Genomic DNA, 14,334 nt, shown 5'->3' with positions numbered 1-14,334 from the left:
ACCTGTCTTAGAAGGCAAATGAAGTGTTGGGAGCTCTGATTTAAAGGAAAGATTAATATAGTTTGGCAAATAGCCCCCTAATTAAGTTTCCAGCTATTAAGGAAAAGCAGCATGTGCTTATGTAAAGTTAGTGACTTTTAATGGTTGAAGCCTAAATAGCCTCATTACGAGAAATTGAGTGCTCCTGCACATCTGGGCAAAACAAAGCAGACTGTGTCACTGCAAGGAACAGACGTATCATGTTAAATGAGAGGTTAGGCTGCCTCTGTTTATTACTCAGGCTGTGAAACAAAATAAATGTGGAATGGCATTAGTAACACACACATTCCGTTTAGATTAATCAGTCTGGTAATACAGACTATAATTATAATGGTGATGTCTGCACTGTGAATTTCAATTGTCCTACTCAAAGCACACACAAGTAGGAGTAGTATGTATTTGGAAATGTGTCCAGTTCTCAGATTAGCATAGCAGAGGATCTGACTTCCTACAACCACGTGGTACTAAAAATGATACCTGATAAGGAAGGGGTAGTTCCACAGAATCCCCAAAAGTGAGAATTAGGAGTAGAATTAGCTTTTCGAAATGCCGTAGACCAGGGCTTTGAAAAATGCGGCTTTCAAGCCCAAATCCTTCCCGAGTTCTGCTTTTGTATGGCCTCTTGAGCTAGATCGTTTTTTTTTTTTTTTTTACATAATATGTATATATTTTTAAAGGATTGCCGAAAACAACAACAGCAATGAAAATGGCAACAAAGGGAGTTCCCACTGTGATGCGGTGGAAACGCATTCATGAGGATGCGGGTTCTATCCAGAGCCTTGCTCAGTGGGTCGGGGATCTGGTGTTGCCATGAGCTGTGGCTTGCATCTTGCATTGCTGTGGCTGTGGTGTAGGCCAGCAGTTATAGCTCTGATATGACCCCTAGCCTGGGATCTTCCATATGCAGCGGTAAAGCCCCAAGAAACAAAGAAAAAGAAAATGGCAACAAAGAACACCATATATGGTCAACAAAGCCTAAACTACTGCTCTGGCTCTTGACAGAAAAAAAGTTTGCCTACCCCTGGTTAGACTAACAACATCTAATGAGTGCATTATGATGGAAAGGGCTCTGGGCTCATGTGTTCATATGGCTTCTCCCATTTATTACTAAACTATGTAAGTCCACTTTTCTGACCCTTAATTTTCTCATTTATAAAATGAAAATTACTGGATGACTAGATTATCTTTAAAGTTTCTTAAATTCTAGGAGTTCCCACTGTGATTTGACTGCAGCAGTTTGGGTTGCTGCAGAGGCACAGGTTCGACCCTGGCCCAGTGCAGTGGGTTAAGGATCCAGGGCTGCAGTTGAGGCATAGGTCGTAGCTGCAACTTGGATTTGGTCCAGGAACTTCCATATGATGCAGGTGTGGCCAAAAAATAAAAATCTTTAAAAAGTGAAAAAATAAAGTTCCTTAAATTCTAAAATTCTTTTATTAATGAAGAAGTGTTTGGTACCTGAAATCTGAAAGTGATGGAGGTGAGTATTCTGTCATCACATATTTGCAAAAGAATATATCAACATCTTTTTAGGGTTATGATAACTTTCAAGCACTATTGGCAATTCTGGGCATATATTCATTGTAGGATAGTGTGTTCTGCTATTTCTGTATTTACTGCGTTTGTTCCTGGTTGTTTTGTGAGCAGAACTAGGATATCAGAGTGTTCATTCTGAAGCCACTTTATTCATATGGATGTGGAGAACCATAAAGCCCTCAACTACACTGATCACACTAATCCACGTGGTCTCATGTGATACATTTTTCATGTTTATTTCCTCTCTATGAGGTAGATGTAACAGTGGTCAGACAATCATTCGGCTGTGCTGTGTGTCTGATACATGTTGACTTGATCGACTGTTCTGGTCGGCTTAAGGATCTCCACTCTTGGCCCCTAGTATTGTTGCTCTCATTTTAATATGGAATAATTATTTCTTTAAGCACCTTTCTCCTACATTCAATAAGCCACTTAAGTGTAGGGACTGTTGTTTAATATGGAATAATTATTTCTTTAAGCACCTTTCTCCTACATTCAATAAGCCACTTAAGTGTAGGGACTGTTGATTCAACATTGTCTCCTGAGCTCTGAACTCAGTACCTGCCTAGGAGTGAGCTCTTTGTAAATGTGTTCAGTGACGAATGAATGAATACATGAAGAATCTCCTAGGTCGAATATAAGAGTGTCTTAAGTCATTTCTAATGATGACAACCTCAGAATTCTAATGATGACAAATTCAGTTTTGACTCCCATCCTCTGGGGCGGTGGCGGGGACGGGTGTGTGTGTGTGTGTGTGTGTGTGTGTGTGTGTGTGTGTGTGTGTGTGATTTGGACTCCACCTGTGGGCCCACGGAGCCAGTTAGACCAGAACTAGCACAAGTCATCTCATATCTGTCATAGTTGACTTTTACCCTTAAAGTCTCAAACTAGTATTACTTCCCTAAGGTTCTTGGAACAGAGATAGTTTAGGATTAAACCTGACTCTCTGGGTCTATTGCTAAAAGAAAGAAATACAGTGTACTTACCTTGAGTTGAAACCATTAAAATTTTTTTTTTTTTTTTGCTTTTTTTTAGGGCCGCACCTGTGGCATATGGTAGTTCCCAGGCTAGGGGTTGAATCAGAGCTACAGCTGCTGGCCTACACCACAGCCACAGCAATGCCATATCTGAGCTGTGTCTGCAAGCTACATCACAGCTTACGGGAAGGCCAGATCCCCAACCCACTGAGCGAGGCCAGAGATTGAATTCGCATCCTCATGGATATTAGTTGGATTTGTTTCCACTGCGCCACAACAAGAACTCTTGAGTTGAAACTTTCATAACTCAAACATACAGCATGAGTTTTTATTGGTTTTGGTAATTTAACAAAAAAACCTTAGTATCTTTGATTCTTTTTACTTCCCATATGTTGTGGTTTTTGCTATATCTATTGTTTGATTTTCAATAGCATTAGCCAAATGAAAATATTTATTTTCTCTAAAGTTTCCCAGATTAATTCTTAATCATAGAAAATAAAAGATATATTGGAAAAATGGCAAGCATGATGTCAATTTCCTAGAAACTGTGGAGGTTACATATTCAGCTAGCACAACTTACTTGAAAAACTGTTGACTGAAGTATTATAAGATTAACTGCAACAAATTTGCACAACCCCACATATTCATATTTTAATTATTGCTCAGTGTTGCAAAAAAGACTTAGCCTTAAAATAAATATTCCATTTCACTGGGTTCTCACATATCAATTGGGTAGCAGATGTTCTTGTTATTGTGTTGGAAGAAACCCACTTCTTGAAACGTTAACTCCATAATTCTTGCTTTTCTCCTATGTTCAGGATGAGTTGATGGCAGAGCTTGAGGAATTGGAGCAGGAAGAATTAAATAAGAAGATGACAAATATTCGACTTCCAAATGTGCCTTCCTCCTCCCTTCCAGCCCCACCAGAGAGAGTGCCAGGTAGAATGGCCAACATGCCCTCCTCTACACCTCGAACCCGAGCAGGTCTGTTCCCCACCTTAACCACCTGCGGTCACATCATTACCCAAAATAACAGCCAGGCTTATTCCTTTTAGCTTTTATATTTCATTTCGTAAATATACACCTGTTCATGCATAATTCATATCTGTTTTCTGTGCTGAAAATGTGCATGTCACCAGGAACTAATTCCCCCCCCCCTTTTTTTTGTTGTTATTCCAGCATCTTCCAGGAGGGCAGAAGAAGAGGAAGATGATATCAAACAACTGGCAGCTTGGGCTACTTAAATTAAAACAGAATTTTTTGACGCCTAACTTAATGAGCTGTACATAAGACACAAAAAATGCTTTGGCTAAATATGGAAGTTAACAAAGACCCTGTTTTATATTTATACTGGGTGGATAATTGCCTTTTAAGCCTTGTAAGTAAAAGTTTAAAAAGGAGTCCTGTGTAGATTTAGGCCTATGGGATGGAAAGGGACTTCTCTGCAGCATTTTGGAGGCTCTCTCCATACTGGTGGGAGGGGGTGTGTTCTACCTTGTTCACTACTGTATTTCCAGTCCTGGAACATGGTTGCTACTTTCAATAATTTGTTAAAAGACAACTGAATTCTGGGAGTTCCCATCATGATGCAGCAGAAACGAATCCGACTAGGAACCATGAGGTTGCGGGTTCAATCCCTGGCCTTGCTCAATGGATTGAGGATCCGGCATTGCCATGAGCTGTGGTGTAGGTTGCAGATTCGGCTCAGATCTGGTGTTGCTGTGGCTGTGGTGTAGGCCAGCAGCTGTAGCTCTGATTAGACCTGGGAACATCCGTATGCTGCGGGTGCGGCCCTAAATAGCACAAAAGACAAAAAAAAAAAAAAAAAAGAAGAAAGAAAGAAAGAAAACTGAATTCTATCGACATGTAAAACATTTAACAGTTTATAAGCCATAGAAGAGTGATATGTTTAGGATAGCTGAGGAAAATAATTTTCCTTCCTTTTCTTTTTTTTTTCTTTCAAGGCTGCACCTGTAGCATTTGGAAGTTCCCAGGTTAGGAGTAGAAAAGGAGCTGCTACAGCCACAGCAAGGCCAGATCCAAACCACATATGCAACCTACACTGAATCTTGCGGCAACGCTGCATCCTTAACCTTCCGAGCGAGTCCAGGAATCGAACCTGTATCCTCATGGATACTAGTTGGGTTCTTAACCTGCTGAGCCACAACGGGAACTCCTAATAATTTTCTTTCCTATGAGAATGCAGGTTTGCCATGTGCATCCGTAGTTGAAGCTATGTACTTCATGGTAGATGTAAAAGAGACGTATTTCTTACAGGAGAGACTTCCTGTAGAGAAGTCTTATGTGAGTCTATACATAAATAGTTTCACTTAAATTTTGCAGTTTAAAATCTTAAAGGAGGTTTAATTGACACTTATTATGCCAATTAAGCTTGGAATGGGGCAATGGATGCATTTCCCAAAATGTCTGAAAGCACTAACAGCTTACACTGCTGAGCGAGAACCTCCTGGGTGTAATTTAGCCACTTAGGGAGCTGCGTTAACATTCCCAGGCCATTATGATGCTGTTATGGCTTCAGCGTGCTAATGTGTGAGTGTTCATTCTTTTCTGTTTTGTGCCCTCTTGTACATTTGTTTACCCTTTACATCATATTCCTTGTAAATACATAAAAAATATAGGCAATTAAGAGTATATCTTGAATTTTGGCCATAATGATTTTTAAATGAGAGTAAATTACAAAATTATGTATTGCCCATAATATGTCATGGACCATAAAATGACAAATGTCATTATATAAAATGTTCTCGTAATTCCCAACATTTGCTTAGCAACACAGTGTGGTGGAAAGAACACTAAACCTGGGATTCTTTTTGGTTATTACGAAATACATTCAATATAACTTGAGACAAACTTGGATTTTTGGGAAGTGATTTGGATAGTTGCCATAATCAAAGAAAATGCTTAAAGTGCAATTCAGAGGACGATTAGAAGCCAGAGGCTCTGGAACCCACAGTAGCCAGATCTAAGGGACTCCTTCTTCAGAGTAGCCAACCATAAGAAAAAGTAAGCTAATACCATTTTGAACAAGCTTGTTGTTCTGCTCAAGAGTCAAATTTCAGAGCCAGAATATTTGATTGGCCAAGCTTGGTTCATGTAACTTACTCTGGAGTATCCACCTGGACACTCATGAACTGAGAAGGAGGAAGGCGGTTTGCTAAAGCATAATCAAGGAGTTCCTACCTAAAGAAGAGAGAATGAATGTTGGCCGCCTAAAACACCACCTCAAACATGTCTACTCAGCAACTGAGAATAGTGAAATCTGAGTCTGAGCACTGATCTGTTTAATAGAAACTGGAGTAGCAAATAGTTTATGCACCATGATGGTATATGTCTTACTAAAAAAAACAAAAACAAAAACAAAAGCAGGATAATGTGTCAAAGTTAGCGATCCAAACAAGAAGAAAGAAGGAAAAATCCAGAAGAGCTAGGTCCAGTAAGGATATCTTTGTAGCATTACATTACAGCTCAAGGGAATGCATTGATGAAATGTTAGTGTCTATTTCATCTCTCTACTTCTTTTCATCTCCTTAATTTGTGACAGATGTTTTTGGTGGAGAAAGTGTTTCTTTAAATAGTTCAAAATCCTCCTCCAGCTGCAGATTTACTTTGTATCATTTATTTCTTGGCTGACCAGAACTTTTATTGCACTTTATACAAGACTTGGGAGCTACTTTTCAGACGAAGAAGACTTAACACACACTGAGGGAGTATAGACAGGGCAAAATGTTATTTAAAAGAGGGAGTTTCCATTGTGGCGCAGTGGAAACGAATTCAACTACAATCCCTGAGGGTGCGGGTTCGATCCCTGGCCTAGCTCGGTGGGTTCAGGATCCTGCGATGCCGAGGGCTGTGGTATGGGGCTTGGATCCTATGTTGCTATGGCTGTAGTGTAGGTCAGCAGCTTAGGAACTTCCATATGCTGAGGGTGCCCTAAAAGAAAAAAAAAAAAAAAAAAAAAGAGAGAGAGAGAAATGTTCAAACACTGAGCAAGTAGGCAGTGCCTCTGATTATGAATTCTCCTGAACATTTCTGGTATTCACAGGCTATTGAAGGTAATAAGTACTGTTATTTATGATATCAGGAGGCTTAAGTGTTCTTTTTTAGCATCCAGGAAAAAACTCCAATTCAGAATTTTCTGTGAAGCACTGAAAGGGTGACATGTATGTGGCTTATTATGTTGATTGTATATATCTATAAATATATAAAATTTGTGTATGTAGAATATATATGCTCACAAGTTATACATTCGTTTAATATTAATACACTATGTGTGTGTGTTCTGTATTCTATTAGAAGTCTGCTCCTTCTTGCTTTCCACAGCTTTCCTGTATTTTCTCAGTCTCAACTCTTGCATTTCATTCTCTTTGGAGGACTCAGCCTTCTTCCTAATTTATAAATGTGAACCTTTCCCAGATTTTCTATAATTTAGTTATTTGTCTCCCTTTCTTCTATGTAATTCATAAATCTCATTTTAAATTATAACTTCAACTATCTCTTCTATGAAAATGACTTCGATTTCACATATACATTTTTTCACTCAGTCAAGCAATACTTTCTATATAGTATACCCTGAGCTCTGATCTAGTATGGGAATTAAATAAAGTTGAACATAACATAGTCTTGTCATCATATATATTTCTAGCCATGACCCAAGCTCCAGTCAACTAAAGGTTAGAGGTTTACTCTAGTTTTCCTGCCGTCTCTTTGATGTCAACATCCTGGTTTTAAAGTCTGTTTTTCGTGTTAGTATAGCCACTCCATCTCTTTTTGGTTATAGTTTGCATGGAGTATCTTTTTTTTTTTAATCCAAAAAATTTTTTTGTATTTCTTGCCAACTTTTTTTAAAATAATGATTTTTATTTTTTCCATTATAGCTGACTTACGGTGTTGTGTCAATTTTTTACTGCACAGCAAAGTGACCCAGTCTCACATACATGTATACATTCTTTTTTCTCACATTATCATGCTCCATCATAAGTGACCAGACACAGTTCCTAGTGGTATACAGCAGGATCCCATTGCTTATGCATTCCAAAGGCATGCATGGAATATCTTTTCTACCTTTTTACTCTCAATGTATATATATATACTTGAATCTAAAATGAGTCTTTTTGGGAATGTAAACTGTTACAGCCACTATGGAGAACAGTTTGGAGATACCTTAGAAATCTATACATAGAACTTCCATTTGACCCCACAATCCCACTCTTGGGCATATATCCAGACAAAACTCTACTTAAAAGAGAAACGTGCACCCGCATGTTCATTGCAGCACTATTCACAATAGCCAGGACATGGAAACAACCCAAATGTCCATCGACAGAGGATTGGATTCGGAAGAGGTGGTATATATACACAATGGAATACTACTCAGCCATAACAAAGAATGACATAATGCCATTTGCAGCAACATGGATGGAGCTAGAGAATCTCATACTGAGTGAAATGAGCCAGAAAGACAAAGACAAATACCATATGATATCACTTATAACTGGAATCTAATATCCAGCACAAATGAACATCTCCTCAGAAAAGAAAATCATGGACTTGGAGAAGAGACTTGTGGCTGCCTGATGGGAGGGGGAGGGAGTGGGAGGGATCGGGAGCTTGGGCTTATCAGACACAACTTAGAATAGATTTACAAGGAGATCCTGCTGAATAGCGTTGAGAACTTTGTCTAGATACTCATGTTGCAACAGAAGAAAGGCTGGGGGAAAAATGTAATGTATACATGTAAGGATAACCTGACCCCCTTGCTATACAGTGGGAAAATAAAAAATAAATAAATAAATAAAATGAGTCTTTTATAGACAGTGTATAACTTGATATTCCTTTTTTATCCATTCACCAATCTCTGCTTTTTAACTGGAGAGTTTAATCACTTACGTGGAATATAGTTACTGTATCTGTCACTTAGCTGCTTGTTTTCTATATATCTTTTGTCTGTTTTTTTTCCCTTCAGTTCCTTTATATCTCTTTATAAAAGTTAATAAATAAATGTTAAATAAATTCTAGTGTACTATTTTAATTCATTCTCAGTTTCTTTTACTATGTAATTTAAAGTTATTTTCTTAGTGATTTCCTTGGGAATTACAAATAACACCTTAATTTGTAGTAAACCAGTTCAGATTAATAAAAATTTAACTTTAATAGTATATAAAAATTATGCTTCTATGTATTTCCATCCCCCTTTTACATTGTATAAATCACATCTTTATGCACATGTGCCCGTCAATACGGATTTATAATTATTGTGTTATGTACTTGTAAATAAATGGGAAAAGTTACAAACAAAAACATATTAATGCTGTCTTATATTTACCTACATAGTTACTTTTACTGGTATTCTTTTGTGTTGATTCAAGTTACTGTCTAGTGACCTTTTATTTCTGCTCGAAGGACTACTTTTACATACCTTATAAGGAGGATCTACTAGCAATGAATTCTTTTAGTTTTTGTTCATCTGGGAATGTCTTAATTTCTCCTTCATTTTTTGAAGAATAGCTTTGCTGTTTATACAGTTTTGGATAACAGTTTTTTTTTTTTTTCTTTCAATGCTTTGAATATGCTACTGCCTTCTGGTCTCCATTGTTTTTGATGAGATATCAGCTCTTAATCTTATTGAGGATCCTTTGTACGTAATGAGTCTCTCTTACTGCTTTCAAGATTTTTGTCTTTTGGCAGTTTGTAATGTGTCTAAATGTAGATCCTTTTGAGTTTTTCCAGTTTGGGGTTCATTGAGCTTCTTGGATCTGTTGGTTCATATCTTTCATCAAATTTGTGAAGTATTTGTCATTACTTCCTCAAATATTCTTTATGCCCACTTTTCTCTTTCTCTCTTCCTTTGGGGGTCCAATCAAATATGTTAGTTTGCTTGGTGATACACACAGGCATTTTATTTTCTTCCAGAAAATTAATTTTATTAAAAAAACTCCACTTTTAGTCACACAAGTATTTTAGACTCTGCTCATTTTTTCATCTTTTTTCTTTTTTTTTTTTTTTTTGCCTTTCAGACTAGATAATCTTAATTGATCTACTTTCAAGCCTACTGATTCTTTACCTGCCTACTGATTTTTTACCTGCCTAAAGTTTGCTGCTGAATTTCTCTGGTGAATTTTCTTCTCAATTACTATATTTTTTTAACTCCAAAATTTCTATTTAGTCCCTTTTTAGAGAAATTCTGTTTTGATATTTCCCATTTGGTGAGAAATTTTTCTCATGTTTTCCTTTAGTTCTCGAGAAATTGCTTGTTTTTGTTATTTGAACATATTTAAAATAGCTGATTTAAAGTTGTCTAATAAGTTCGACATTTGGGCTTTTTCAAAGGAATAGTTTCTATTGATTGCTTTTTTTTTTTTTCCCTGTGTGTGGACTGTAATTTCTTGTTTGTGTGTCTCATAATTTTTTGTTTGGAAATAGGACATCTTGGACATTACATATTTGAATATTATAATCCATTCTTTAGGGTTTGTTGCTCTTTGTACTTGCTTGTTCAGTTACTTTTCTAAACTAATTTTGTAAACTCTGTATTCTTTGTTGTGTGTGTCCATTGAAGTCTTCATTCCATTAGTGCTCAGCTAATGATTGGACACAGATTTCCTTAAGCACTTGAAACCAAAATATATTGTATAAAACAAAATATTCTCCATAGAGTGGTCATTACACTTTCTCCATCTTTTATGAGTGCGCAATAACTGTATACATGCTTTCTTAACATTTCAGTAGGCTTTTTTTTTTTTTTTAATGGCTGCACCTGCAGTATATGGAAGTTCCTGGGCCAAGGATTGAATCTGAGCTACAGCTGCAACATATGCCTCAGCTGCAGCAACTCGGGTGTTTAACACACTGTGCCAGTCCAGGGATTGAACCCACACCTCCACATTGACCCAAGCCACTGAAGTCAGATTCCTTACCCACTGTACTACAGGGGGAACTCCTCAGTAAGGCTCTTGTTTCCTTGACTGTGACATATGCACAGTCTCCACGACATGGAAATAAGGCTTATGTTTAATTTATACCTTACCCAATTTATTCAGTTGTTCATCAAGACTACTTGATGATAGATGTTTTGAATTTAAGCAAAACACAGATCCTGCTCTTAGGTAGGTTGCAGTCTAGCTGTGTGACCTTGGGAAAGTTTCTTCATCTCTCTGGTGCTGAACTTCTTCTATGATATAATAGGAACACTACCCTTGATATCATTGGATTATCATGAGAATTAAATGAGAATATGCATGTAAAACCAGTACAATACCTAGTACAAAATTACTGCTTATTAAATACTTTCTTCCCCCTCTTGTCAATTCTCAAAGCAACAGAGGCACTTTAGGGAACAATTATCGCCTTCTGTCGTGTACTATCTATATGCCAATTGAGTGCAGGGGGTCTTATTCAATATTTTATTCAATTTGTAAAACATGGCTATAAAATAAGTATTAATGAGTAGAAGAAAACATTAATAATAAATTTGGGGACTTCCCGTTGTGGCTCAGTGGGTTAAGAACCCAATGTAGTATCCATGAAGATGTGGGTTCAATCCCTGGCCTTGCACAGTGGGTTAAGTATCCAGTTTTGCCACAAGTCCTGTGGCGTAGGTTGAGAATGCAGTTTGGGTTTGGCATTGATGTGGCTGTAGCATAGGCTGGCAGCCACAGCTCCAATTAAACTGCTAACTTGTGAAATTCTATATGCCACAGGTGCGGCCCTTTTTATATATAGAAAAATATAAATAAATAAATGAATAAGTGAATAAATAAGTAATTTTGAAAATGGCTCAAAGAGACTAAGCAACTTCCTGAAGCCACATAATTGCAAAATTAAGAATTTGACTTCAGGTCCCCTTTAGTTCAATACCTACCTCCCTGAATCTCTGCTGATATCAGTGCATCCCTCACAAGATGACATAGGTAGAAAATCCTTAAGAAAATAGGAGTTCCCGTTGTGGCTCAGTGGTTAGCAAATCCGACTAGGAACCATGAGGTTGAGGGTTTGATCCCTGGCCTTGCTCAGTAGATTAAGGATTCAGCGTTGCCCGGATCTGTGGTGTAGGTATGCAGACTTGGCTCGAATCTGGTGTTGCTGTGGCTGTGTCATAGGCCGGCAGCTACAGCTCCGATTGGACCCCTAGCCAGGGAACCTCTATATGCCACGGGTGCGGCCCTAAAAAGACAAAAAAAAAAAAAAAAAAAAAGTTCCTGACTAGTACATCCTAAGAAAGGATGATTCATTACCTTTCCTTGGCTGTAGAGGGCAGCAGAGATCTAGGCTGTAACATGGCTGAGCGCCTCACAGGGTGAAATTAGACCTTAGCTTTTCCAGTGGCATTTCTCCTAGAAAACTATTTTACTTGGAACAATGAAAAATTACATATGCTTAAGACAGTTTAATAAGCTCCTGGGAAACTGGGCTGGATTGATTGCATTTCTAATTGATTAATTAATTATTTCTCTGACAGAGATTTTATTTTTTATTTTAAAGAGCATTCATGCTTTTCACAGAGAGAGAAAGCAAACTTGAGCCAAAAAGATGGAGCCAATAACAGTTCAAACATTGATTCCCCTCGGTCCTTATTTTAAAAATTAGCCCTTCTGTAGTTTTTAGTCAAGATTGATGAATTCAAGATCATGTTTTAAAACTAAGGTTCAGGGAGTTCCCCATGTGGCATAGCAGAAATGAATCCAAATAGTATCCATGAGGTGGCGAGTTTGATTCCTGGCCTTGTTCAGTGGGTTAAGGATCCCAGGTTGCCATGAGCTGTGGTGTAGGACATAGATGCGGCTTGGATCTGGCATTACTGTGGCTGTGGTGTAGGCTGGCAGCTACAGCTCCAATTAGACCCCTAGCCCTGGAATTTCCATATGTCGCTAGTGCACCCTGAAAAAAACAAAAAGAAAAAAACAAAAAGAAAACAAAAAAACTAAAGTTCAAAGGAATTTGAATTGTTTTCCCTCTGATTTCTTTCTTGAACCTGCATCCTGGCACTGCAGAGATGTGACCAATCCCATTGCACCATAGCAGGAACTCCTCAATTTGCATTTTACAAGTCCAATCTATCAAAAAATAGAGAATGGATTAGAGAGGGGCAAAGCGAACACAGGGAGCCCCACCGAGGCACTGTCCTGAACTGAGTGTGGCAGTGGGTTTGGAAGTGGTGGGAGGTCAACAGGGACTGAGGGGGTCATAGATAGCCCCGATTTCTGGTTTGAGTGGCTCAGTAGATGGTGGTGCCATTTTCTATGAAATAGGGATGTTGGGAGGAGGAGCAGACCTGGGTGAGAAGAAGGGGAGTAGTTTACTAGTTTGGGACATCAAAGCTGAGATGATTCACGTCAGTTGATGCTCTCAGGGCTGGAGTGCTGAGGCCATCTGCTAGAAGAGTCAGAGTTTGGAGTGGGCATATTGCTGCTGTAGAGAAAGGAGGGTGGGGTGGAAAAGGACTGGTTAACATCAAGTTAGTGGAAATTGCAACTGAGCAACGAGTGGGAAACATAGCCAACCCAGGAGGTTTTCTAGCTTGTATGACATATTTTGACAGTAAGGAAAAATGCCCTATTTCCATCCAGTCAAGAAGCAGCTTTCCAGGGAGTTCCCTGGCAGTTTAGTAACTAGGAGCTGGCACTTTTGCGGCCATAGCCTAGGTTCAACCCCTGGTCTGGGAACTGAAATACTACATCAAGCTCCTGCACCCTGTGAGGGGGCGGAAAAAAAAAAAAAGCAGCTTTCCATCTTTAATTACTTGAGCAAAGTCGCTTCTCTCTGAATATCAATGTTTCCCTCAAAAGGAAGATATAGAATAAAAAGGAAGAATTTTTTTTTCAAAATAAGGTGACAAAAAGTTATCAAACATTCCATTTTTAGAAAAACAACTTAAGTAAAAAGGAGCTAAAGAACAAGAAAAGTTTTGATAAAGGAATAAAGAGAATGTGAACAAAAATGAAAGGGTAATATAGTGGGAAGAATTAACAAAAACTTTTAGAAACAGATACCCTTCAGCATTGTGTAACTGGCAGTCTGAATGAAAAATAGGTAAAATACTAGAAATGGATATATCTCAAATTTTATTACAATAAAAAACTGTTGATAATGACTTAGCATCTTCAGATATAAAAATGCATAAGGAAAGGGGCAATTTTAACTTTCTACTTTATAAAGGTAAAGGAAAAAAAATCACCAAAAATTTTACAGTAAATGAGAAATTCTCCTCTTTTGGCTATTTCAGGCTCTAGATGGGATGGGTTCACTCATAGAGGTAATGCACATTCTTAGATGAGAGAGTCACTCAAGATGAATCTCCTTGGGATATATCTCCTTTAGGTCTGACAAACCCATAAAAATAGCAGCAGATACAGAGACCTTGGAATGTTCAATTTGTAGCCTTCCTGACGTCTCTGGTTGTTTTTCCCTCAGCAGAATGTGGTGCTATCAAGTGCTACCACTCATCGCGCTCACGAGGCGGCGCTCCAAGCTCATCGTCAAGGCGAAGATTCGCTGCAGGCTAAAATCTGCCCTAGGCAGTTCAGTTTGTGGGAAATTGCTAACAGTGTGGATTGTGTTCATTGAAACTTTAGAAGTGATAAATGGTTCTTTATAAGCTAGGCCGCAAGGAAGGCTGTATGGTTTAACCGAGCCTGAAAGTGAGTCGTCTTTGGAATCCTTCTTTCTGCCTCATCTCACACTCCCGTGCTTCTTGGGGACCAGTAAGGTGAGGCTTGCCAGTGATGGTATCAAGTTTGCAATGATGCCTGGGGTGGCCCTATCTTCCTCG

At 38.3% G+C, this 14,334-nt stretch overlaps 1 protein-coding gene across 2 annotated transcripts in view; it reads left to right on the top strand.

The window, feature by feature from the left end:
• Nucleotides 1–5,977, top strand: part of CHMP4C (charged multivesicular body protein 4C) — a 34,749-nt gene extending 28,772 nt beyond the window's left edge. The window contains exons 4-5 of one of the 2 annotated variants that reach the window (XM_021088560.1): nt 3,368–3,488; nt 3,729–5,977. In XM_021088560.1, the coding sequence (XP_020944219.1) occupies nt 3,368–3,488; nt 3,729–3,793 (186 nt within the window). In that variant the 3' untranslated portion in view covers nt 3,794–5,977. 2 annotated transcript variants of the gene reach the window in all.

The sequence above is a fragment of the Sus scrofa genome, chromosome 4 (genome assembly GCF_000003025.6).
Source record: "Sus scrofa isolate TJ Tabasco breed Duroc chromosome 4, Sscrofa11.1, whole genome shotgun sequence".
In the NCBI taxonomy this organism is placed as follows: Eukaryota; Metazoa; Chordata; class Mammalia; order Artiodactyla; family Suidae; genus Sus; species Sus scrofa.
The sequence above is the reverse complement of the archived record's forward strand: the minus strand, read 5'-3'. Positions and strand labels throughout refer to the sequence as shown.